The sequence below is a fragment of the Ixodes scapularis genome, unplaced genomic scaffold (genome assembly GCF_016920785.2).
Source record: "Ixodes scapularis isolate PalLabHiFi unplaced genomic scaffold, ASM1692078v2 PGA_scaffold7__128_contigs__length_106722199, whole genome shotgun sequence".
Lineage (NCBI taxonomy): Eukaryota > Metazoa > Arthropoda > Arachnida > Ixodida > Ixodidae > Ixodes > Ixodes scapularis.
The window spans coordinates 52,277,823-52,305,730 of record NW_024609882.1 but is presented as its reverse complement, the minus strand read 5'-3'; the positions used below and the strand labels follow the sequence as shown (position 1 = coordinate 52,305,730).

At 45.9% G+C, this 27,908-nt stretch overlaps 1 protein-coding gene across 1 annotated transcript in view; it reads left to right on the top strand.

Annotated features, from left to right (window-relative positions):
• LOC120846093 (zinc finger protein 699) overlaps positions 1-25,261 on the top strand; it is an 83,086-nt gene extending 57,825 nt beyond the window's left edge. The window contains exons 19-21 of the mRNA XM_042286446.1: positions 5,720-5,897; positions 23,145-23,338; positions 24,899-25,261. Coding sequence (XP_042142380.1) covers positions 5,720-5,897; positions 23,145-23,338; positions 24,899-25,177 — 651 coding nt within the window. The 3' untranslated portion in view covers positions 25,178-25,261. The remainder of the gene's footprint in view (positions 1-5,719; positions 5,898-23,144; positions 23,339-24,898) is intronic.
• Positions 25,262-27,908: the final 2,647 nt, after the last annotated feature.

Genomic DNA, 27,908 nt, shown 5'->3' with positions numbered 1-27,908 from the left:
GATCTCTTAGGACCAGCTCCGCTGCATCGCATCCGGTCCTAAGAAGTCACAAAAGGCTTAAAAACCGGTCTGGTCTCTTTCAGTCTTAGTCGGTCGCAAGAGTGTGAACAACGCTTTACAAGCCGACTTTGGCACTGGGCAGCCAAAGCGCTTTTAGAGCGTGCGCTGCCTCCGCGCCCGACTACGTGCTATGTTCTCCGCGCTACTCCATGCCAGACTGGTTGTGCTGGCTCGTGTCATTCTCTACGGTCCATTTCACCGGCGTAGAGGAGCAGGCGCATATTTGCGCACGTTCGGCTTTGCAGCAAAGGGCCCGTGTTTCGCCGTACGTTGGTAGTTTTTCTGCTGTGGTGCTGTGCAACGCGCGCATTCGCTCGGGACGAATTATCCGATGCGAAGCCTTCCCGAGTTCAAACTATCTAACTTTTCTTTCCATTGGAATGTATGGGCGCTCTCCGGGACTTTTGAACACGATCGAATCAAACGAAAAGTCGAATTAACCAAAATGAAACTAACAAAAAAAATATATATATTTTGTTTAATTTTTTTTATTATTGCGGTCGATCATATTAACTTGCAATTGGCTTGATGCGATTTCCCGCTTTTTTTGTTGAATCTTCTCTAGAAGTGATCGAAATCGCACCCACGCTGTCGGAGCGGTCAAACGCAGTTTCCGCTGGTCGGCTTCGCTGCTAAGATTATACTGCAAATTTTTCTGTTAAAATGCAGCGGGTAAATTTATTTTGATTGAGAACGTTCTTGCTTGGCTACATATTGAATTTTCTTAATTTTGTAACGATGATAAATATGATCAGCAGCACTGATAAAAAAATTGAACGAAATAAAAAATGAATTTTTTCGATGAAGTGGATTCAAAATATTGGTACTCTCGAGACCAGTTGTAGCGAAGTCAACGGGAATCGAAAATCACTTTACTATATCCGCTGTTTCATTATAACCAACTTTGGTTATAACTAAGTGCAAAAGCGAATGGGAAATCGTCATCGCTTCGCTGTAGCCACTGTTTCGTTCTAATCGACTTCGTTATAACCGGTCTTGATAGTAAATTAATTCTTTTTTTACGATACGTCAGATTTTTAATAAAATATTTTGTCAAAATAAAATAAACTAAACTTATGCCCGTCGATAGCCCATGTAGAAGACTACACCCACATAGTATTTGGTAAGCGACAAATATAATAACTCGTGAGATAAAAGGCTCTGAATATGCCATTGAATTGCCAAAAAGGCTATGTTTGGCATTTTTTACCTCAGTAAAAAAGAAATACTGAAGTATTTTTTTATTAACTAAAACATAGTTGGCATGGTATACAAGCACACAAAAAATTACTGTAAGTTTTGTATGCTTTCTGTATTCATACCAGCGTACCGAACTGGGTAGGCAAATCATGGAGTAAGAAACAGACTTTCACCCTGCTCCATTTAATATTTTTTTTGTGAAGCAAAACATTTTTTTAAAAAATTTTGAAAAGTGGTTTTGTTTTTTACAGAAATAAGCCAATTACATATATTAGAAAAAAAAACAACCAAAAGGCCCATTTTGTAGTCTTGTGCGAATAGTGGATTTTCAGTTCGAAGCGAATTCGAAGCGAATAGTGGTTTTGGCCGAATATTTTCGATTCGAATATCGAATAGTTTTTCCACGCAATTCACTACTATTGCATAATGCTTAGACAAAAACCCAGCTAAACCTGTGAAGGTTATTACACTTGTTCATTTATAAGCTAAGTTTAATCTATCTATATTTATGAGCTGTGACCTCAGAAGGTCTGATGTCTTGGGATGACAAGTAAATGACGGATTTGACATAAAATGAATCCTATAAATATGGCCAACTATACAAATTGAGTGAATATACATATCTTGCTATATAAAATATTAGTTCTTTAATCTCGAGTTAACAAATAATGAATCGCGCATGGGGAACGCAGGCTGTGAAAGCATCTCTGCCTACGATAGTATACTCTTCCATAAAAGTTTAATTTTGAAACTTTTACTACAATGGAGATATACGCATTCACAAAGTTTCCATTTGTTTTCAAATACAGTCGGCACGGGTGCGCCATCCCGCTTTGAATGTATGTTTTTCTTCCAAGCACGCAATTACATCATTGTTCATCGCGGCGGGTTACCCCGTTAAGTGCGCTTCTTACCGAGCATTGACGTAATGCAGAGAAGAAACACCCGGAGAGCTCACTTCCACGGGTTTTGCGTCTCCGCAGCGCTTAGTCCCCGCTCCGCTTAGTCTCCGCTTAGTAAGAAGCCCATTCAACGGGGCTAACCAGCCGCAATCAACACTTCGAAAAACGCGAATAGTGCAGTTCTTTTCGAAGCGAATATCGAATAATGTATTATTCGGAACTACTATTCGAAATTTCGAATCTTCGCACGACCCTACCATTTTGATAGGCGTGTTCGATTTCAAATGAAACCACTCGCTTATAATCAGTCGGCCTATGTGGAGGAAATCATTAGAAATCTGCTTTGTATGTGTAGCCATTCATAAGCAAGTCATAATTTTATCTTGCATCATATTTAGGCGAATATCCGCTAATTCAAACTTCCGATAATTCAAACAAAATTCGTGGCTTCCTGGAGCTTGAATTACTGAAACTCTACTGTACTACAAACATTTGTGCTAAGCATAGACATAAACTCATTGTTTCCCTTTCTGTTATGCTTATGGATGCGCAAATATTGAAATTTTTTAATACAAATCAAATTTGAATATGAAAAAAAAAAGAAAACGAGCTTTACGTATTTATAATGTGTGCAGTAAAAAGAAAATTGGGTTGTGTGTGTGTTTATACAGCCTAGAACTTGGTCTGCCTCACAGGGGCGACGAGTCTCCCAGCTGTAGATGAGAAATTTAGCCAGTGCGGTACAGCCGCTAGCCTGGGGTCTTTAACGTGCATCACGCAGTAGTGATACACGACCGCACGCCGGTACGATGCTCATCCAGATCGAAACGGGCAGGGGTGGGGCTCGAACCCAGGATCCCTGGGTTCTGCAGCGCGAGCTTTCGCTCCACGTGCTCCAAGCTGGTGTGCACTAGACCACTCGGCCACCGATCCCCCTCAGTAAAAAGAAATGGTGCCAACCCTTGTCTTTTGCGACAAGGGCTGCTTCCTCCGTCGAACCACATCGTTGTGTAGGTTGACTCTCCGACGGCCTGGCTGCAGCGTCCTCTTTCTATTCTTCCGCCAACAAAGAACATTGTTTCGGGTGGTTTTGGAGCATCGTGGTTGTTCCCATCGGCGTTTGAAGAACACTTTTGCGCAACTTGCACTGAGCTCTCGACGGCGAGAGTTTTGGGTTGTACCGCCAGAGAAGATTTCTTCCGGTTTTTGCTTCTTGCTTGCTCAGTGGCTCATCAACTGCGAGCGAGGCCATACTCAGAACACGTTTGAACAAGGACGGTGCCGGCTGTTACTAAAGCAGCTGGTGTACAGATTGCCAGACAAAGTGCACAGTGCAGTGGTAGCCATCTTTTCTGGTGTTAGTTGTGTATGATGATTCAATATTCTTATAGCTTTTTCCCTAATTTCTCATTTATGAATATTTCGAGAACACATTGTTGAGACAAGTTTATTGTTTCGCCTATTTTTCTTATGTAAAGAATACATACTGTGTATCGTTAAAATGTAGTGTGCAACTTTCTCTATAAAAATAAGAAACTGAAACTGTTGCTGTCTCATGGAATGGATAAGAGTTTTATTCAAAATGGCAACACAGCCGACACAGAATGAATTATGAATGCATCGTGTGTAGATTTCAATGAATAAGCTTTCTGAGATACTTCGGAATGTTGAGGGCATAAGTGGCAAGCAGATTATTTATTTGCCAGAATATTTGGATCCGAATAATTGGGAAATTTCCAAATGCACGATTCTCAAACCAAACACTTATCGAATAAAAACAATATTCTATTTGTATTCGAAATTCTGAACATTTGCACACCCTTAGTTATAGTTAAAAAGAAAACCTTGGCTTTTTCACAAATGTTTTTGCCCAACCCTTTTACAGTGCCCCCTCAAAAACAATGTGGCACAAAGTATGCCAGTGCATGTTTTAAAAGTGTAGAGAGGGCAACAAAACCATGCTTCTAATTTTAGCATTGTTCTAGACTATGTTATCGCAAACTAAAATATTTTTGCTGGCAATTGGAACTGAGTCTTAAAGTCGTTGCCAATAAGAAAATTTTGTAGTTAACATTTTTCAGCAATATTAGTCTCATTGCACACTCCAGTTTATGAGGTATTAAGTATCCAGATACAAATTCTAGATCAAAAGATACCATGGGCAAAACTTTGTGTTGTGATGAAAATATGAATTATGAAAAAACAGGAAAAACTTTTTGAAACATGCTTGCAAACAGCCCGGATATAAAACTTTGAAGCGACGTAACTATATAAATGTGCATTTCCTGAATGTAGTACTTCCAATACATATTGTTTGTAGCCTATAAAAAAAAAAATTAATTTTTGTTTATTAAAATAAGGGGGAAATTTTTGTGAGCTACCCAAACTAAACACACTTTCGGGATTCCCAAGCATCTCTCTTTCCGGCACGTTATTCATTATTTCTAAATTTGAGATGGCTATTAAGGAAACGGCAAATGAGGGTGATGCGAAAACCAATGTCCAAATTTTTCATCGTTCTCTAGTAGGGCGACGTCGCACGCTGCATAACTTGCAAGTTGAGCAAGCAACCTAGAAGATTATATTTTTTGCATATTTTTTCGTTTTTCATGGCATGAACTTACATTAGCATTTATTTCACACCATCAAACTTCTTGTAACTCGTTCTAAATAAGCTGTAATGCTCCTGCGTTGCCCCCCATTCCAATGTCTGACATCAAGTTTTCGGTGTGGCCGGTAGGGCCTCTCAGACCAAAAATAAAACTTCAACAACTTTGAAAAAAAAAAATGTCTGTGATTTGCAATTTGGGTGACTAGTTCAGATACATCCATTAATGTGTTGAACCAATTTTGAGGCAAATCAGTGACTATTGAAATTTTTGAAGAACTCTCCTTTAATGCAGCAGAATGTCTTACGTGCCTGGCTCCTGGTAGCCCTCTGTCCGCATTTAGAAATTTACTCGATCTCGCTCCATGGGCTCTGTACGCTGTGCAATACTGTCAGCTCGAAAGAATGATTGCCCATTTTTCTTGTTTTTCTCCTAAAATCTAAAGTCTGTTATCAAAACTACCGCAATGGTGAGAAGTGCTCACTTAGTGGACCGATTCGAGGGTCAAATTTGATGCCTGACAATACCCTTTGGTAGTAAGGCCAAAACTGTTGCCTAGACCATGTTTGCACCAACAGTTTCGTGCACCGTACCTCGAAGTTGAAAGACCTACCGGCATCTGACGTCGCTCCGTTGGTGTTGTTGCGTGTTACGAGCTACAAGAGTAAATCAGATCCGTAACATATTTTATGGAAGGGCGTCATACTAAAGTTTACCTGTATGAAAAAACACTGGAGGAAGTGTAGAAGTGCTCAACCAGGATGCCCATGATTGACCCTCTATGGGCTTTGGAACTTTGTGAGCTGAGCCTTTGAGCGAGTTCTTTCGATAGATTTCGAGACTGAGCCCCCGTGCAAGCTCCAGTTCGAGCTCCCAGTTGCCCTCGTTCTTCGGTCAGCGTGCTTCTCGCCACTCTTGGTCGTGTTTCTGACTGGTCACGTTTTGCAGGACGGCAGTGGTCACGAATGCAGCAAGTGCAAGCGTCTCTTCGAGAGCGAGGCACTCCTTAAGCACCACCAAGAATCGCACCTGTCAGATGCCAAGGGCCGCCGGTGTCAAGTCTGTCTGCGCTGCTTCACCACGCCACGGCGTCTGGCCGAGCATCAGGCGACCTTCCGCTCAAAAGGTACCTGCAATCCGCTGGAGTCACAATTCGGATATAATCGCGGTCTGGCTACGATCACGATCCGACCACTGTGAGATCCTGAGAGATACCCCAGCCCCGAAAGATAACCCACCTCTATGTTTGTCTTGATTTGCTATTGTCTTTTAAGCACTGAAAGACGGCCCACTCCTAATGATTGTAGCATTCGGGTTGATGATGACCCCAGCATAACGATTCGGCTAGTTAGCTATGGTGGGATATGAGTGAACATGGCTGACTGGAAAGCAGACGTATGCAACGCGTTACTATGGTCGTTCTCTCCTCAAGAACCATAGTAAAAAAAAGTTCAACTTTTCACGCAGCATTATTAATTTCTCCCTTTATGTAGATAATTAAGATATATGTAGTTGCATTTTAGATTAGATATAGGCTACCTTATCAGGACGTACATGCTTCAAACGCCAAAAGCATCGCTTCTTGCTCTGACAACCAAATCCTGTAAGAACTTCGCACGGCATATGAACAATGCGCAAAACTTCCTTCTTTCTTGAGGTAGAAATGCTTACAGTCACGAGTTACTTCTATTTACCGTAATATCCAGTCATCGTCTACCCCACTTTCTAAGCAAATATTGATTTAAAAAAAAAAGAAAGATGTTTACAATTACCTGTAACACCGAATTAGTGCACAGCTCTTGAGATGGAGGAGGACGGGAAGGTATGGAGATGAGGCAATGCCCCTCCTCCTGATCCATACCCTCCCCTCCTCCTCTCCTGCTCGCCTACCATTTAGGGAAAAATTTCTCGCTAAATTTAGCGGGCAAATTTTCCTGTTAAATTCAGCGGGGAAAACTTCCCGCTATCAGGGGTGGAATGGCTGCGCCATTTCCGCCATTTTGCACCGAACGCATTTGTCTGCGCCATCCTGCGCCATGTTTCGGAAACTGCGCTACAGCCAATACCTCGCGCCATTATGCACTAAATCGCAAAACGTGCGCCAGAAAAATTGTATTTTGTCTTGGTTTCGGTTTCTATCGACTCGATTGGCAACAATGATTGTGTTTATCTTGGTCGGTCTTGCAATCCTTTATTCTCTTTACTCTCCCTGTGTATCCCTAGTCGGAAGTGTGCGAAAAAAACTCGGGGGTCGGGTTCCAAGCACTACGCCACCTGCCACTGGATGGTTACTCTTCAACCATCAGCGGTTAAGCAAGTCGGCCGAGTGAGGTCGAGATTGCCTGAGGCTCTGCGGCCCGGGATCGGACGTCAGTCAGTTGAAAACAAATGAGCAAAAGATTCCTTTTAGCACTCCATTGTTAGGAGTTGGAACCGCATTCCTGCGAGATAAATCGTGATTTGATAGAACTGAAACGCGGTCCGATCCGAAACCTTGCCGGCCAGCAGCTCTCACGCGAGCGGTAGATCTGCTCGGCGTACTTTAACCTTGCTCCTGCTCATCGCTTCGAATACGATAACTCCGTTAATCATAGTCTGCTGCTTCGATATTGAGTTGCACAATAGAATAAACTCGAATTTTGTTGCGATATTGAGTTGCACAATATGAGAAACTCGAAACTCATTGCCTTGATCCCCTGCTCAACTGCACGTCCGTTGCTTACGCACGTCACGTGGTTCGCACATATAATCACTCTGTCGAGCACGTGTGAGCTGTGCGATAAGCAGTGCTGGTTTGCATTATGAGGAGCTGAAAGCCACTCAGAAAATATCAAGGCCCACAAAGTTCAAAGTTTTTGCATCTGTTACACTGTTATCCCATCTGCCTAGGTCCCTAACCACTCATGTTTATCTGTGCTGCTAAGCACAATTGAAACTGCTCCCGTGCTTGTCTAAGACAGAAGCTGAAGTGCAATGAAAACTGATCTGAGCTGCTCCTAACCTGCTCCAGAATGTAGTTTTAGCTGCTCCCAACCTGCTCCAAAACAGCTATTTCAGCTGCTCCCATGGCTGCTCTGAAGTACATTTCATGAGTTCCACCCCTGCGCTATATTTAGCGGGGATTTTTCCCGCTAACTTTAGTGGGGAAAATTTTTCGCTAAATTTAGCGGGGAATTTTTCCTGCTAAATTTAGCGGGAAAAATTTTCCACTAAATTTAGTCCGTCTGCACCAAAGTAAGGTCTCCGTGAACCTTATTTCTCCCGGAACATTGCGATTGCGGTTGGTAAGGTTGTTCAATGTTTCAGACAAATCCAATGGGTAAACAAAAATTTTCTTGAACGCGGCACGAAGATGTTTGTAGAGTATCCCATTTCAAGTTCTGTGTTCCTGGTGCCGTCCATGCCACGCAGCAACGCCACCTCAACCTGCATTGGTAGCATGCCGCACACGGATGTACACATGTATGCACCAAACATGAAAGTTTCACAAGAGCCTGCTTCTTGTGATGGACAAGTTGCCCAACTTGGCTCGATGCCAAGGTATTTGCCAACGCGTTCGATCGTGGGCTTTCATGCTTCCCCAGCATCACTCTTTGTTGCTTTTTCCGCCCGTTCGCTTGCTCTGTCATTGCACCTGGTTGGTTTTTCTACTTTCTTGTTGACTTTTTTTTATTATTAACAAAGAGAACATAGCGGTGTTAGAAACATGCTTTCACGGAACAAACTTAACACTTTATTAAGATCGGCAGTGTTCATCGTGCTTTTGCAAGCAACAGACTTTGTTAGGGTTGTGCGAATAGTGGATTTTGAGTTTGAATCGAATTTGAAGCGAATAGTGATTTTGGTCGAATATTTTCCAATCGAATATTGAATACTTGCGTTCAAAAACTTAGCCGTTTTTAGAGGGAAGTTTACAGAAACACTTCCAAACTGGACTTCTCACGCTGTCGTTAGTCCATCTTGCCAACCGATTTAGCTGCCGTCATTTTGACAATGTCGATGTCATCCACTCACCTTGTCGCTGTAATAATATAATATTCCTTCGAAATATTATAGTTTAAATGTTTTGAAATAGTGTTTATGAGTTTTATCGGAAATAAAAGTTTCTGAGCAATTATGCATGTTATGAGAAATTTCTAAAGGTATTTATTTTTATCCTAAACTTGTTTTTCTAAATTTATGTCTGGACGTGGTGGTGGTGAGAAAAGAGTGCTGGCAACCAGGGCACCAAGGATGGCAAAGATGGCGCCGGTGTCTCTGGAGTTCGTTGCTCGGTTTCTTTTGCCCGTTATTAAAAAATTGATAAAATAATTACGATGAATATATTTCAAAGTTCCCAACATAATATTTATACCATTTTGCCGAACGTGTGCGTATATTCTTAATTTTAGCTATTGTTTTTTTTCTTGTCTTTAGACAGTAAACAAACTTGCGACCGTGAGTTCCAAACACTTCAAAAAGCATGAATATTACAACTGCTCTCGAAGCGAATATAGAATTCGAAACTACTATTCGAAAATTCGAATATTCGCACAACACTTGACTTTGTGATAGTACAACATTCTTTCGTGAGCATTTCTTGCATAAAACAATAAAACTAATTCAATTTTTGAGTTTAACGTATCTCTTGTGTAGCTGCACTAGATATGTACAGAAACATGGGCGCTTTTCAGCTTTTTCTAAACTTTTAGTGCTTACTCACCGAGACATGGCCCACCCACTTTTTTTGTGAATTTCAGGCGGCAGAGGGATGGGCAATGACTCAGGATATTAAGGTAGTTACTTGTTCGGTAACAAATAACCTATTTAGTTACTGCCCTATTAAAGAAACAAGTAAAATACTTAGGTAGTTACTTTTAACGCCAAGTAATGAGTAACAGTACTTGTTACTTTTGAGTACCGTATTTACATGATTGTAAGTAAACTCCCCACATTGCACATCAGCAACAAAAAAAAAAATAATGAAAACAAGTTTAGATGCTCATTTTTCTGCGAACACGTGAGTAAGGGGAAGTATCTGTTTCGATAGCCCAACCTCCAACATGCGATCAATGGGCGCGTTAAGTCGGCGCTCCTTTACTCCTACTCCGTTGCTCCGAGTTTCATATTACGAGCGCAGCAACTAAACGGCGCATATCGTAGAGGAGCACGACACACTGAGGCTGCGTTCCAAACCTACTCGAATGGATCCGAGTTACCCTGGCAGTTTATGTCATGTGACAACAAAAATAGAGGAACGCCGGACGCGGGTAGGTTTTCGATAACCACCTTCACCCTAGAGTTAGATCGAGTAAGTTTTGGAACACGGCCAGAAACTATCAACGAGCCACACGAGCTCCTTCCGACCGTGGATAGGGCTGGCAGAAGCCGAAAATATTTCAAAGACAAATAATCAGGCCCGTGTGGAGCAGCAGAGTCTAAAGCAAAAGAGACGGCGACGTTATGAAGTTTCTACGAACATTGTAATATTCCTGAAAGGTTTGAAGACTCGTTTCGTGCACATATGTGGAACGTTACCTTGGCCAATCTATTTGTTGACCATGCATGCTGTTCCGATTTAAATTAGAGACAACATTCTTGAAACCGCTCGTCGACGCAGGAAACCCCAAATTTGTCAGAGATTCCCTGGTTCCGTCGGTTCCGTCTCGCAGCGAGACGGAAGCCACGCCGATACCGGCACACCGTCGTTCGATAACACGTCAATTCGTTTTTACGCGGTATGCACGAACAAACCTTTCCCGCAACTTTAACTGGTGTTTCGGCTTTCCAATTTAAGTATCTTTATTCGCTGCAGCTGAGCTAAGCATTCTAAGCAGGGCAGCGGTCTGGCTGTCTTTTCATCACAAGTTCTGTCGCTGAGCGATCGGCACCTCGTTCGATAGATCACTTCGTTTTCAGGCAAGACGCACGAACAAACCTCTTCCTCATTGCTCAATGATGTTTCGGCTTTCAAATCGAAGTATCTTCATTCGCTGGGCTAAGCATTTTAAAAGGGACAGAGCGGTCCGAGTGTTTCCTCATCTCAAGAACTTTTCTGTCGCTGTGCTAACAGCATGCTACCGTTTGACAGATGAATTTCTTTTTCAGGCGAGATGCACGGACAAACCTTTTTTTGGAAGGAATGCTAATTGCTGTCGTGGCTTTCAAATCAAATCGTTTTTACCTGCTGGATTAAGCACTAATCAACTGAAAAGGGGCAGCGGTCCAACTACGCCTTTCGTCTCAACGGTCTTGACAGCAGCGCAGCCATCTTGTTTGTTTACGTGACGTCATGAAGCACGAAAAAGTCACTCACGCTCCGAGAAATTTTCGGTGCACGAAGAGCGCACTTGAGTGTCAGTCTCTGGTGGCACTCCTGTCCGTTCAGTGAAAGGGGCGCCAAACTCTCGCGCTCCGGAGCACGGACTTAATGCGCCCAATGCCTTCTGGCGTGCTTTGACTTTGCATGCGCATGCGAGATGCATGAGATGCCCAGGCATTATCGAAACTAGGAAGCTCACGCTGGAGACTGGACAACTGAAGCTGCTCCCTGTCTTTCTCACTCTGTCCACGACTAGACTTTTACTTGTCTGCACTGGTGATGTCAGTCCCGTCATCATCACTGCTACGTTTTCGAAGCACTTCATTGGCGTCATCCAACGAAATCTCGCACTTCGCAAATTACAGCATCAACCGCATCTTCCGTGCTTGCTCGGCAATCGCTTTGCACGTCATGGGTAGGGACCGATTGCGCATTTTTGTGGCGTATGTTGCAAGCCTGACCTCCAAGTCCGGAAGGCATCCCCACTTATCCAGGCTTTGGCTGTCAGAGTTCAAGATCCGGCGCCATTGCAGACTCCACTGGAGCATCACCCACTCCGAAGGGTCGAACTTGCATCCTGCAGCACAGTTCTTGGTTGGTTCTGGGTGAAGAATGGCCTTAAACAAGCACCGAAAACCTAAAGTGCCCGGATAACGTGTTTCAATACAAAAAAAAAAATGTAGTTAGCACTCCCGCATGATCTCGACACTCGATCAAACAACATGCCACTGTGAATCGTGCGAAAAGCTGCAGGGAGTGAGCTGTAAGGATGTTCCAGCGGCTTCCGGAGTGGCTTTTACAAGAAGTGCCACCACCCCCAGGAGTGAGGCGTACCATGCGCTGTTCACCACCGTACGTTCGGGTTAATTTACGAATCGCTATCAATAATACTCGTTCATGCAAATAAAAAAAAATAAATAATAATTTGTAATATCAGCGCCCAGAACAGGAAAATGCTACAGGTACAGCCGGCTGAACTCGTAACAAGCCAAGGTGTTCTTGATATTGCGATTGTTCAGTTTTTGTCGGCGGTGGAATGCTTTGGTTTAATGATAAGCTGACCCCCCCATTTCAGGTTTTCAAAACTTGAAAAATGGGTTGACCTGCATTTGCGTAAATACAGTAGTAATGTGTATAACACCGTTCAAACAGCCTCGTTTTAATTCTAACCTGAGTATGTGTCTATTGCGACAAAGGCGGATGGGCGGCCCGAAAGACAACTAAACAGTGTCAGAGCATAGCATTGTTTATCGCTGAACGCGTCAGACGAGCTCTACAGCTGGGAATGCCCTTCACCCAGCAAACACAATAAGGATCGTTGGGTGAACCTTCTAGAATCGTGTGCATACCGAATATAAACCCGGAGGTTCCCAGCACGGGAAGGCACTGAACCCATTGCCAACTTGAAACTTTAGAGGCAGAGAGAACAAAAGAGAGAGGGAAATCCCAGATTCACCAGCTCTTCCCGAAGCACAACACTGGCATTCCTTTGAGTGCATAAGCAGAACGACTCTTCAGCATTGCGGGAAAGCGGAAAAACGTAACTGATGAAAACTTCGAGAGGCAGCTACTGCTTAAGTGCAACAGCTACTGAAAAGAGAACAATGAACCACGAAGCAAAAGCAGTTGTGTATTTCATCATCAAAGTAATGAGAAAAGTAACTTGCTTCTTTTGAGGTCAAGTAACGCATTCCTTTTGAGAATCGGTAACGAGTAACGTTTTTAGTTACTTTTTGAGCGATTAACAAGTAACGGCATCAATCTATATTGCTAGTCTCCGGCGGGCGCTCGGCTATATACTGCGTCAACGCGGATAAGAACTCTCATACGAAGTCCAACCGCCGAGGTCCCGCGGCCCCGCTCGCACGAATCGGGTTTCGTTCACAGAGAACGGCCGTTACCGGGGTCTCCAGAACCTCGATGCACAACGCAGCGTGCACCTCGCTGCGCCGTTTCCTTACATATTAACAAACGCATTTACCCGAAGTATGTGAAAGGTATTTTCTGCGGAATACCGTGCATCCGCCCATTCCGCACTAAGCGTCCATCCCCAAAATTTGAAACGTCTGAAAACATATGCACACTACGTACATATATGTAAAATTGATGACCTCACATGTGCCCATCCCCTATTTTTTCGCGCTTATCTTGAAATTTTGAGTGGGCGCTTGCTTGGTATTTTACGGTAGTTCCTTTTTTGAAGTAACGTGTACATGTCTGCTGGAAAGTACAGTCATCTTTGCTTGACTGGCCCTTTGCACAATAACAAGTTTGGCAGGAAAGCATGACTTAAAGATAGCTTTTCTTCAACTTTTTTTTCATTAAACACCGAAAGTTAGTCCACTCGTTATTTTCACCCGATTTGTTCTTGATTTTAGATAGGCTATCGGGGTATGATGGTGGTCTGGCTATGATGACAGTGCCAGGTTTTTGATCTGGTATAGGAGATCAGTACAAGACTGCCAAAAAATATTATTTGCAAAGTACAAAAAAAAATGGCGAATCACGAAAGACCAGCATGCACCATTTGCGATTGCGATGGATAGCCAGTCTTCCCTCAGTCACAATGACACGATACATCAGTTTTGTGCACCACTTCCCGTGTGCGGTACCCAAGTCTGAATGTCCCCGCCACTTGAGCGTTCCTTGGCCTTGGTTTGGTCTACGGGCTATTCAAACAATGATGTTGCTCTGCAAGCCCGAAGTCCTTGGTTAGTGGCGACGAAAGGTCTGCTGGAGTACACCTTGGTCTTCGGTCTCTAACCACCGCAACCGACCCTGCCCCACGCTGCTTCTTTCCTGGGCAATGCTCGCTAAGCATTGCCGAGGACTAAGCATTCAGCAATGCTTAGTTTCTTTTTGCAATAAAAAAAACCCTATAGAATTTTTCTTTTATACCCTGTATCTGTTTTTTTGACTGATTAGTAGCACTTACTGTCACGGTTCAGGGTCCAACCGTTGGAGAAGAAAGAGTGCACGACGATGGAAGGAATAAAGCTATATTACATAAAGAAAGAAGCAAGAAGAGCAGTAATAAACTAATAGACAAATGTACAGAAATTATCAAGTTTCACATGCTCGTTTGCATGTGGTGATCTGATTCTCGGTCTTTGCTGTTGATGGTGTAGTCTAGGTCGGTCAGGTCAGTGTCACCGCGGAATCCGTCTGGCATTTCATCTCCGTTCCTTCCGTCAGGTTTCTTTGGCTGCTGCCTTGATTTCCTGAGACTTTAGTTGGACTTTAAGTTACATCAACACATTCGGTTGTCGCCTGGTACCTTCATCGCCACCCTCGTGGTTGCTCGGGTCGCTGCCAAGAGTCCCACGCCAGCGTCGAGTCAATGTCGATGTCTCCTTTCCTATTCGTTAATGGTAACCGAGCCTTCCCCGGGTCGTCGCCGGGTTCCTTTCAGCGTCTTCAGGGCACCATCCAGAAGCTGCGTCTCTCTTCGAATCGTTGCCGAAATCTGGGCTCTGCTGCTTCGGATGATCCTTTTTCCTCCTGACTCTTGTCCGCTTCTTTCTCCTTTATCTTTAGAACTCGCAGTCCATACGGCGATGGCACCGGCGGCAATTTGGGTGGAAGGATGGAGTGTCCCAGCGCTGCTGGGGCATGGCCAGCCGCTGGTGCACTTGCCCTGGAGCGATGCCAAGGTCCAATCCTTGCGCAGAATGACCGCCTGCCGTTCTTCGATGCCCGCGCTTCTCTTCTTGTTCTTTTTTGTTGTGAAACGTGACACTCACAAACACCGTGTACATCACCATTGGTATTTAGTGTAGCTATTTAAACGATCAAATACATGCAGATAACCTGCACTGCCTCTACAAGTACTGCCAGCTTCTTGAAGATGCCATGGGCATGTATTTGAAGATGCTGCTCATTTCATTTTGTTTTCATACCTTAAAGGGCAGCTCCACCAATACCACCTAGAACACAAGGCCTGCGCGTTTCCTCCTCTAAACGTCATCACTAGTAGATCCCCTCAGCGCCCCCTAGCTAGCCCGGATGAGCAACATCGTCTGCTACATCGTCTGCAACATCGTCTGCTCCATTGACTGCTTCAGTGGTTTGTGTAGCAGATAGTGAAACAGATGCTCATGTTGAGTGTCTTTTGCTATAGCATACGATGAAGTTAGACGTTCACGTGGAGCATCAAATGCATGAGTGAAAGTGCCTTACTGCTGTGCGAAGGGCCGCAAAGCCCTCCGCTGGGCGCTGGCACTGGACGCCATTTTTGAGGGCGCTGTTCATACTCCATTCATTCCTAAGCAGAGAACGCAGCCAATGCCAGAAGCACGAGAGCTCGAGGTGGATGCTTTGAAGCGTTCTTTGGCAGAACGAGCGCGCGCTCGTCCCAAAGCCAGGAGTGCGTGCTAGCCGGCGCTTCTGGCCGAGGGAGTGTTCGCATGCACGTTACAAATGACCTGCAAGCTCGCTATCAGCTCGCGCTCAGCAGACGCGCACGCAGCTGTGGCCGCAAGTGAATCCGACGTAGTTGGCCGTGTTCCAAAATTTACTCGATCTTACTCCAGGAGGTGTTTATATCTTGGCGTTCTAAAACCTACCCGCGTCCAGCGTTTTTCAATATCTGTCTTGTCACGTGACATGACCCGTCGGAGTAACTCGGATCCGTTTGGTAAGATTTGGAACGCAGCCGTAGTTCTGAAGCGGCCCACACATACTCTCGTCAAGCTTCGGGGTGTTTGCCGCTTGGGGCGGGTCGGGGATCTACTAACAAAACGTCATGAGCAGGCCTTGTCTTCTAGGTGGTATTGGCTCCACTCAATTCCGAACATTTTGAGATTAATGAGTGATTTCGCATTAAAAAGCCCCAGAGAAAGACACTGCGTGATTTGTTTCGCGAAAAATGGGATATATATTTTTAACTCTAATTTTAAACATGAGCAGAAATCGAAATCGAAACTTTGGCTCCGTCCGGCAACATTGGCCTCGCACTGGCCAGAATGTGGCTATCTGTAATACGAGATGTCACGTGATCCACTACGGAACAATCGGCGGGATTGGGGGAGGCGTGTGCCCTGCACAAATGTCGTCTGCACCGCAGTCTTCCCCACCTTTTGGTGTCTACAACATTCGACGACGTCTGCACAACTGCAGCATAAGTCTGCTAACATAGTGTCCGTAGTGTGGATGAAACTCCAATAGACAATAATCACAAACGATGAGATGGCAACGGCAGTTGTGACGTGAGAGACGGCAGAAACGGCGGGACCACAGCGGGGCGGCCGGACGGCTCCCAAGAAGCGCGCTGCGCAGGCACGTTACGTCAATCACGTGGACACCGTTGAGCGCCGAGAGAAAACATTGCTTGTGTCACCCATTACGCTTGTCCGGAGAAGTAAAAAGAAGCAAAAAAGGGCAATGGTGATGATGTTTACCTCAATGTTGGCTACGCCCACGCCGTAGTCATGGCTGCGCTGTTGGTTGCCGCCTTAATTCGCCCACTCGAGTCGGCCGATTTCGGCAACTTGCCGAGTTGCAAAGTTTGCCGGACCGTTTAACAAATATTTACACACACCTACATTGTAATATTTGATGGGTGGTCTTCCTAGGTGACACAGAAGAGGACTGCATTGTTTTCTCAAAAACAAAGATGAAGCGGAGTTGCCCTTTTAAAGATGCACTGAATGCCTTTTTAATATCTTTGTTTTATCGTCATAGCTCAATCTACAAGCTTAAGCATCTTAGAAAACCCGAAATTACATTTATGCGCAGCTGATTTGCATGTTAAAGAAGTAATCAAGGATTGCAACACTTACCATTGGTGCAGAACGACAGATGGTGCTGCCAAACCTTGCTGAATATGGTTGAACGACAGACAGCACTCGTCAGGTACTTGCAAGCTATGGGTTCATACGTGGACGAGCAGGACTGGTCGGTCACTCGTCCACACAGAAGCCCATCGCTCACGAGTGGCTGACAAGCGCTATCCGTCGTTCGACCATAATCAGCAAGGTTTGGTAATGTCATCTGTCATTTGCGACAACGGTAAGTGTCGCAATCTTTGATTACTTCTGTAATTTGCAAATCGCCCGTGCATGAATGTAATTTTGGGTTTTTTAGGAGGATTTGAGCTTGTAGAATGAGTTATGACATAAAACGAGGATCTCAAAAAGCACTTTAGTGCCCCTTTAAAGGCCCCAAGGGGGCATTACATAATGGGAGGAGTATTGACCACTTACAACGTAACCGCTTATAGTGCCGGACCGGGTATAACGCGGCTTTTTTAAACCACCGGTTCGCCTCCCATAGAACTTCATGCAATTACATACCGCTTAAACTGCAGGCGCGCGAAGGGAAATACCGGTTATTCGCGACTCCAGCGACCTATAGGGGGCGCCACCGCCAAACAAACATGGCGGCTGAGTCCAGGTCGCGGCGGCTCGGCCGGGCCGCCTGAACAGGTGGCGCGTTCAATCTAACAGATTTTCTTTTGTTTAATGCCCAATTTTATAGGCATTTGAACTGAGACGGTTAGGTGTAGCCGGTGCAGATAAACTTGCAAAGCATAGTTTTGTTTTGCCGGTGTTTTTTTGTCCTTTTCGTGTCAAACTTTCGTTTCGGAGATTTCGTTCAAAACCGAAACTACGGGCTCCGGAGAGACGGTAATATACTAATCAGTTTTGATCATCTAAGGAAAGCGGCGATGACTATAGAATTGTTCCACAGAGAGTAACTTTTCAGCTAACTCGCATGCTTCGACCATGCGACTCATCTGTCCGCGAAATCGAGCTTTTGTGCGTATCCGCGTTTTTGCGAAACAGCTCCAGTCGTCTGCTCGGCCAACAACACAGGCTGCAGGAAAATTACGAAAATTAAGCAACCGCTTTTTGAGTCAAGGACCATGTTAACCCGCCGGTGCCCCACTAAGCAGCTGATACTCGTATTTCAATTCAGGTTTTAGTAGCAATCGAGAAGTCATTTTGACAAGCGGGTTATGTATTATATTACGTACTATGGTCCCACTAAAGCGATATTAGTATATCCTTCGGGTTCAAATATGAGCTTAGTTGACTAGCTATTAGGTGAGCTGCTGAATAAAAGTATATTTGACAGACAGAGACATACTACTTAAACTTAGCCGAATGGTTCTATAGCCGGCAGCACGGAGACAAACTGAAGAGAGTGTGTATTGAAGATCCACGCAGAACCTCTCTGCATTGAACTTTGCTTCGAATCCTGAACGGAGAAAATTAGTATTTTTTTGTGGCCCGTCAACCTGACCAATGTAGACGTATATTGCTGCTGGCTTCGACATCCTCGTAATATAAATATTGGAGGCGCGATAGGTCAAAATGCCGTGACAGCATCTAACGTTGCGAGACTTGTTTCCCACCTTTTGAAAACAGATAATTTCCCTCATTCATCATTTGCAGCGAGCAAGTTTTCCTGAATCAAGTAATTGCGAAATCAGCCCAACTCTTTCAGTGTGGTCCAGAGGCTTTTTCGGCAAAAAAACAGCCAAGATGAATAGCCAACGCACCGACCGGCGTGGGTGGCTCAAACTTGAAGCTAACCGAACACAACCAAACTCAAGAAAAGCAGCTATCGAACCTTCCCATTCACTTGACTGCAACATTGATGTTCCATCCAGTATCAGTTACCAAGCAGTCGTCACTTTGAATGTGATTCGAAACAGACAAGAAATCAAAAAAGATTTTCCGTGATTCCTCCCCATCCAAGAAATCGAAAGCACGCGACCGTGTGCTGTGGAGTAAATGGGCATTCAAACACGTAATAGAAGAAAACAATCTACTGAGGCTTCACCACACTAATGATCACTCAGGCGAACTTGAAGTAATATTCGGACCTTCGTCAAGTTACATTGTTCGCCACGGCGCCGACAACACGTCTCCGCGAAAGCCACGAGAGACGCGGAGGGGCGCGGAGCGACCTGGACCGGCTGGTTCCCGGTTTTCCCGCTTGGCGGCGTCCGTTTTGCTGGAGTCGCGAATAGTGCGGTTTCAAGAACAGCCCGGCGACCGCGCCGACTGCCCGACGCAGAGAGCACGCTTCCCTGTGCGACACTAGATAACGGCGCGAGCCGCAAGCGGCACTCGCGGGGCAAGGAGGTTGCTCGAAGAAGCGGGGAGAAGCGAAGAGAGAGGCTTCAGTTGCCATAGCGACGGAGGGACGCACGCACGTGTCGTTCATGTGCGTGCGTCCCTCCGCTACGTTGCAAACAACCGCAACGACAGACCAATCGCAGGTCGAGGAGAAGTGTTTGTGCGCGTTGCATGCCGGTCGCGGGCCGGCCGGCCGACTGCTTCTATCCGCAAACATGGCGTCGGTGGTGATCGTCAACATAGGTGGAAGCTCATTGTTCCGCGTAAAAGTGCTATCCTTGACTGTGAATTTCCGTTGTGTGTCGCTGTGATAACCCAGCACGTACTAGAAGGGAAGATCCACCTACTCGTGCAGCGATGTTGTGGCGGCACTCTCAAGACGGCAGAAACGCCCGTGTCGTCGTGTTTGTTTATTTCGACTACAGTGGTGCTTTCTAAGCATTTGTGTTTTCGGACATCACCCGGATTTCTTATTTGGAGCATTTCATGCCTCTGCTCAACTTGAAGGTATTACTGGCGTGTACCGCATAAAGGATGCGAATTTTCACACGTTTTCATCGCCGGAGAAAAGTGATTAGGGTTAGCAATCCTGAACGCTCGCAACGTCCGTCCGCAACCCGCGACGCCGTTAAAAGGCTGCGCCAGGCAAAACTCGTCATCGCTCATTTCTTTCAAAATGTGTGACACACTTGAGAGAGAAGTGTACTAGTCTGGTGAAATAAAGACTTTCCTCAAACTAAGCTTTATTTTTCATCTAACATAAAATAAATTCTTTTACAAAGGTAAGTTGTCTGATGGCATGCATTTTGACCTGAAAAACTGATGTTTTGGTTATAGCGCGGTACCGCTTATAGTGTGGATTTTCGCGACTCCCGCAACATACGTTATATGCGGTCTACACTGTACTTTATAATCACTTTGTAGCACTAAAAAGGCTTAAAAAAAACAAATGTAGTTCAAGAAGAACCTTTCGCTTTTAATATACAAGTGCAGTTCAAGAAGAGCCATTCACTTTCAACAAGTAATTGTAACATTTTAACATGAAATGGCATGTAAGGTGAACTCTGCTGTGACTAAGGAATGATCGTTGATTGTTACGATGGACTAGGGTAGTGCATTCTCTTCACTTGTACATAAAAGTAGATGCGAGCTTTTGAAAGTTAGTTCTGTTGAGGGGGGGACGCGGGTCTTAAAATAGCAAAAAATCGCGAAAAATTCCTTTTTTCAAAGTTCACGATTTGAGGTCTACATAGTCCAGAGTATGTCCTCATAAAATATAAATGCTCAATTCGATCTCTAAATATGAAACTAATGACAATTTGTAAGCGTTGACAGACCTGACTTCAAGCCTAAACTCTAAAACTTCAAGCCATCGGAGCTCCGCAATGGCTCGTCCGATCGGAGCCATCTTGGTCTTGTTCGAAAGCTGGTTTCCCGCGCTTATTTTTCCCGCGCTCCAAGGCGGTGTACCCCTCAAGGCCACGACGTCATCGATGCCGCACAAAAGGCCGTCACCAGCGCTAGGAAAGATGCTGATTGGGCAAAGCTCCGAGGCGCAGCTCTCTCATTGGCCGAAACGCGCGCCTCCTCTCCTGGCTTTCCCGGCGCGTCGTCCCAGTCGCTCCGCAAGCTCCCGTGTCGTCTGCTTTCGCTCGCTCCGCCGTTCGAGACGTACGCTGCCTTCGCATTTCTCCACTTTCTATATCAATATTTTCAGTGTTTTTCTTGTGCTTCCTAGTGTTTTTGTATGTTCCCTGTCTTCTTCGCATCGTTCATGTAAATATTTTGATACCTCCACTTTGTTTAGCTTTCCCTTTTCGTATATATTTGCCCTCCTGCGTCGTAGTTCTTTGTGTCGTTCTGCCTCCGCGCTTCGAGTTTACTTCGAGTTCTGATGGCTGGGGACGCCCGTTTGAAGGCCAGCACGCAAAGACTAAACACAAAGAGGAGACGTGCCTGGAACAAGAAGACCTCGGCATCGAGGAAAACGACACCTTCGACTTCGCCGATGCCGCAAGCCGCTCTATCGTTGGTGGACGCGACTGGACCGAGTTTGTGTTCGACAGCTTCACCGATGCCTCAAGCCGTTTTTCCGCTCGTGGACGTGGCTGGACCAAGTTCGTCTAGGGATCGAATCGACACTGTGTTCTACACGGAGGAGGAGTGCGTGGAGCGCGAACAACGTGCGGACGACAGAAAGGCTTCGTTGGCAGATCAGTCAGCGACTTCACGAAAGTTTGAGCTCCTCGACGTCTGCATGGAGAGTGACGACACCGACCGCGACACGGAGTACGTCATCGTGGACATGACAGTGCTACAAGAACTCTTTGCGTCCACGGCATGCGGCAAGTGCTGAATGGCTACCGTAGGACTTTCAAAGTGCTAAGAGAGGCAATACGGCCTGGCAGTGAAGTTGGTCCTTACGTGCTCGAGCTGCGATTTCGCTGAGAGTCGATTTTCTTCTCCACGAGTCGCCGGGGAAGCCAAGATTACGCCCTTCGAGATCAACTTGAGGGCGATGAAGGGAATACAGAGCATAGGAAAGGGGGCGACTGCGCTTGCAGACTTCTGTGCAACCTTGAACCTCTCCCAGCGAGGGCTTCATCATAAGGCGTTCAGGGGACACATGGACACCATGGTGCAGGCTTGCCAGGCAGCAGCAACAGCCACAGAAGCAGCGAGTGTCAAGGTGGTGAAGGGCGTCTACGAGAGCTTCCTCAAACATCCTGGAAACGTAGATATAATTTTTGACGGCACATGGAAGACGCGCGGACACAACTCCAACATCGCAGTGGGGTGCATCCTTGAGCTGTACACTGGCCTGGTGCTGGACCACGTTGTCCTCTCAAGGTACTGCCGTGGCTGCCAGGGTGCACCTGACCCAGATGACGACAGCTATGGGGACTGGGTGATCAACCACAAGTGCATGAAGAACATTGACTGTAGCGCAGGACGTATGGAAACCGAGGCAGCCCTCATTCTGTTCAGGCGGTCCCTGGCGAAGAATGGACTGCGCTACACCACCGTCCTTTCCGATGGTGACAGCCGCACCTTCCATGCCCTGACACAAGACAGCGTCTATGGATACCTCGACATTGAGAAAAAAGACTGCCTGAACCATGTACACAAGCGGATGGGAGCAGCTCTTCGTACCCTGGTGGAGAAGAAGAAGGCACAGGGAGAGTCGCTCGGAGGAAAGGGAAAGCTGACCCAGGAAAAGATTAAAAAAATAACAAACTACTATGGGTACGCCTTGAGAAGCCACAAGTATGATGTGCCAGGGATGGAAAGGGCAGTGCAAGCAACTTTGTTGCACATGACGTCGACAGATGAAGCCCCGGATCACAGCCTCTGTCCCGAGGGTGACAGTTCCTGGTGCTCCTACAACCGGGCACTGGCCAACCATGAGGAGCCACCACCACACAAGAAACCACTGCCAGGCTTCGTTCGCAGTGCGCTGGAGCCAGTCTTTGAGAGGCTGGCTCCAGCGCAGTTCAATTAGCTTTTGGATATATGGTGAACTCTTGAAAATCACTGCATATTGTTAAAATATAAATTTTTTGATGTGAAATTACCATAACGACCCATAAGAAATTACCTTATTGGAATTTTATATTTTGCTTATCTTTTGTTCTAAAAGAGATATCTGAAATTCAACTGCAGATTTGAAATCACCATCTAGTGATACATATGCATGCCAACCTTCAGCAAGGTATCTCAATAAATAAAAAAACATATTTAAGTACCCTAGTCCCACCTTAAAGGGCAATTTTGTTTATGTGAATGGTCATGACGAGGGGGAGGGAGAAAAGAGAAAACACTTTATTGACCCCTTGTTTAGAGTGCGGGGGGAGGGGGTGCTGTGACTTGTAGTCACTTTAAGTCACCCACGTGGAGAGGCATTGTTGACCCATGAAAGAATTTGTCACCAGTCCTGGACTTACAGAACGGGTCAAGAAAGTTCCTTCCTCGCGCCTGTTTCCAGAACCCGGCAGCGAGGGTCAGCTGACGTGCGCAAACGTGCGGAAGGTTCCCGCCAAGAAGCGAGATCGCCGCGACCTGAAGATCCAGTGCGACAAGTGCCACCTACGGTTCAAGTACCAGAGCAGCTGGCAGGCACACTGCATGTCGGCCCATGGCAAACGCCCCACCAATGCGGACTCCGGGTACACTTGCGAGGTGAGACTGCCTTTGATGAGCTCTTTGTTCCATTTGGCTCATTCGTATGTGGAATGCAAGTTTGTCTGCTTCTTTTGCAGGGGTTGTGGGGACGTCCCAAAGCCCAGCTCTGATCGAAGCTCGACGTTCTGACGTTACCAAAATCCCCACAAAAGAACCAGACAAACTTGCTCTCCGCATTACTTTTTGGGTTAACCCTTTTGCGATTAGGGGCAAAGACGGGAGGAAAATGTGGCAGATTGTAAGCACTGAGGGCAGCAGTCTCAAGAGAAAGAGAGTGATGGGAAAGTGGAGAAAGAAAGCAGATGACAGTCTAGGCATGTTCGTCTTCGCTGCAATGTGTTGAAGCTGCTCGAATAGTTGGCTTTATTTTATTTGATGTGATGCTGGTGTTTTTATGCAAGTGAAAGCTAGAGATAACAAGATACAGACATTGCAAGTGATGTTTTCGTGTTTTTTTGTGTATATCAAGGTGCCATCAGCAATGTGTTCCTGTCGGGACCACAATAGGAGTCTCGGCGTCCTCCTAAGTGGCTGAGATGCATGGAACCTTTCCCTCTGGATTGCCGTAAAGTCCCGTATGAACGTCCACCCAAAGTGAACAGATAAATGGCGAAAAATGTGGGGTGGGCGATTTGTGGGGATGTAACAGCAAAATGTTATCAAAATTGGTGATAAATGCATATCCTAGTACAAACCACGTGAAACATAGAGCGGATACGAGACACCGCAGACACTGCAAATTCGTGCTCCACGGTGAGATAAAGACGCAAGAACTCTGTACAAACACGGGCATCATGGTAACTGGCGTCGCATGTGCAGATCGCGGATGGGATGCTAGAACTCCCGTCTTGGGAACAAAACCGCAGAACATGGATGCAGCAGATTTGCCTTTATTGGTGCAACAAACATGAGGGGAAGCCACTACAAACTTGCGTACCACAGAAACCAATGTTGCGCGCACAAATTACAAACAAAAAGAACCATGGGAACGAGCTCGAACTCACTCGTCACGTGTACCGGGACCGCAAATCGCGCCGTTCACGTGATTCCTGTCGGACATTCCGCGATCGATATCAGACGGGGATCGAGGGGTGGGCGACGTTTCGGAACTTTTACGTTACAGATATTCAGCCCAATAACGGAACGGGCGATCTCTCGAGGGCGTGCGTTCGTACGGGGTTTTTAAACTAATATTTTGTCACGTATGAAGGCGACGAGACGACGAACATTGAAGTGAAAATAAAGGCTTAACCGGCAAACTTGCGCCAGAAACAGAAAAGGAAGAACTCGCATCGAGAAAGCAGCAGCGAGCGTCGACAGCTGGCCATCGCGAGAGTGAATCGGCGATACCGTGCCTTGGTCCCTATCTACTGTGCTCGTCATCTCGAACATTTGACCTAGAATGTTTAGGAAAGAGCTAGGGCGAGACCGACTAGGCAAGGTCACTCGAAACTTGTAGATGCACGGAAAAGCATTTCTTCTCGGTCGTGCATGCGGCATTAGTAATGCCATGGGTCCCGTCTTTCCACTCCCACCCCCTGCCCCGCGCCCCGACAGATCTGCAAGCACACGTTTGTGTCGGTGCTGGGGCTCTCCAACCACATCCGCTCGCACACGGGTGAGCGTCCGTTCCGGTGCAAGGAGTGCGGGGCCGCCTTCCTCCAGCCCGGCACGCTGAAGGAGCACGTGGTGCTGAAGCACAGCCGGGCCTTCAGCAACTCCTGCCCCTTCTGCAACAAGGGCTTTGTGGGCAAGAACAAGCTCAGGCGCCACCTGCAGGCGGCACACAAGGCCGTCGTGGTGCGGGCGCTGCCGGCCGCGCCGAGGAGGCCGTGAGTTTGATGTCGCCATTGGACCACGGTGCCCGCTTCCAGTGGTCTTAAGATGTGCCAGAATGTTAAAAAAATCTAGATCTTTTAACGGAGAATGTGTTTATAGGTTGGGCTTTATGCGGAAACTGTTACACTCGAGTTTGACAAAAAAGTGTCGCAGGTGGGTCAAGGCAATGCAAAGTGTATGCAGCCCATTGCAGGCATATAGAATCATTGAGAAAGCATAGTTTGTCTTACTACGGTGCAATCCACTTATAACGATAATGAGAAAATTATAAATTTTAATGGTTATAACCGATCATCCTTGTATATGGACTAGAAACTAATCGTTTCTAGTCTATAAACTATAAACTGATCGCTATGAGCGGTACATTGCTATACTGTCAAAACCGGTTATAACGAAGTTGGTTATAACAAAATAGCGGCTACAGCGAAGCGATCACGATTTCCCATTCCTTTTTGCACTTCGTTAACCGAAGTTGGTTATAACAAAATACAGTGTAGACCGCATATAACGTATGTCGCGGGAGTCGCGAAAATCCGCACTATGAACGATACCACGCTATAACCAAAACATCAATTTTTCAGGCCAAAATACATGCCCTGAGACAACTTACCTTTGTAAAACAATTTATTTTTAGTGTTAGATGAAAAATAAAGCTTAGTTTGAGGAAAGTCTTTATTTCACGAGACTAGTACACTTCTTTCTCAAGTGTGTCACACATTTTGAAAGAAATGAGTGACCTTTGCCTGGCGCAACCTTTTAACGGCGTCGCGAGTTGCGGACGGACGTTGCGAGCGTTCAGGATTGCTACCCCTAATCACTTTTCTCCGGTGATGAAAACGCATGAAAATTCGCACCCTTTATACGGTACGCGCATGAAATGCTCCAAATAAGGCATAAAATGCCTTATTTGCATGAAATGCACTCATGAAATGCTCCAAATAAGAAATCCGGGCGATGTTCGAAAGCACAAATGCTTAGAAAGCACCACTGTAGTCGAAGTAAACAAACACGACGACACGGGCGTTTCTGCCGTCTTGAGAGTGCCGCCACGACATCGCCCCACGAGTAGGTGGATCTTCCCTTCTAGTACATGCTGGGTTATCATAGTGACGCACAACGAAAATTCACAGTCAATGATAGCGCTTTTACGCGGAACGATGAGCTTCCACCACGCCGTCTACGTCGACGATCATCACCGATGCCATGTTTGCGGATAGAAGAAGCCGGCCTGGCCGGCCCACGACCGACATGCAACGCGTGCGAACACTTCTCCTCGACCTGCAATTGGTCTGTCGTTGCGGTTGTTTCCAACACAGCGGGGGAAAGTTGGCCGGTTTGGGCTCGCTCCATCGTTGGCTCGCTCCAACGCTTTGCGTCGTGAATGACACGTGCGTGCTTCCCTTCGTCGCTATGGCAACTGAAGCCTCTCTCTTCGCTTCTCCCTGCTTCTTCGAGCAACCTCCTTGCCATCCTTGCCCCCGCGAGTGCCGCTTGCGGCTAGCGCCGTTACCTAGTGTCGCACAGGGAAGCGTGCTTGCTGCGCTGGTCGGTCGGCACGGTCGGCAAGCTGTTTCAGAAATCGCACTATAACCGGTATTTCCATTTGCGCGCCTGCATTTTAAGCGTATGTAATTACATGGAGTTGTATGGGAGGTGAACCGGTGGTTGAAAAAAGCCGCGTCATACCCAGTCCGGCACTATATGCGATTACATTGTAAGTGGTCTTTACTGTAGCAGATACAGCAAAGTGATTTCCGATTCACGTTGACTTCGTTATAACCGTTCTCGACAGTAAGTGGTATCATTATAAGTGGATTGCACAGTATAAACAACTCTTTTTGCAGGCTCAATGTTTCCCAAATCTTTGCATATGTGAAATTTTAAAATATTTCGTGGGCACAAAGCTACGCGACTGGGTGTGGTATGCTCCGTATTCGTTATCATTAGGTGATATACTTGCACGATAAATGTTTCTCCAATATTCTTCCAATCGTGAAATTTATGATAATTAGATCCTCGTGAACATTTAGTCTTTTACAGTATTTTGTTTCACATGATTATAATTAGGCCTAATTAATCGTAACCAGTGAGAGGAACCAATTGGCTCAGCAAGAATCAAATTGCGGACTGTGCGATCCACAAAAAAAAATTGGCGACCTTGCTCAGCGCCTTGAGGAGGAGGTGAAAGTGAGCGCAAACAGTTGAAATAAGACAGAGTGTCCCTCCAAATAATTTACGAGGATTTCTTTAAAGAAAAATAAACTATGCATCACTAGGCATTCATTTTTCGCCCAAAATGTAGCACTAGAGGTCTGAATTAGATGCCAAAGTCCCCCACTGTGCAGTTGCGCCTCAGAAATGAAACGCAAAGAAAAGCACAGCAACGCAGATGCTTCGTAACGGAAGCCATCGTGAAGCCGGCGGGGTTCGTCGCGCCTGCACTGTGGGGGAGCAGGATGTCACAACTACTGTGTTAAAAAGGAGGACATGGCGCACTGCTTGTAGGAATGCATTGTGTGTAGGGATGCTTTTGCATTCCTACATGTAAGCAGTCTTAAAGGGCCCCTGGAAAGGAAAAAAGTCTTTTTTTAAAATTATGGTTGGGACATGCGTCTCAAAAAATAAAATTTATGCGAAAAAAAAATATTTTTTTAGAGCAATATAGACGGCGAAATATTTATGCTGTAAACGACTTATTTTTCGCGAGGACCTCATTTTCGTGAATCGG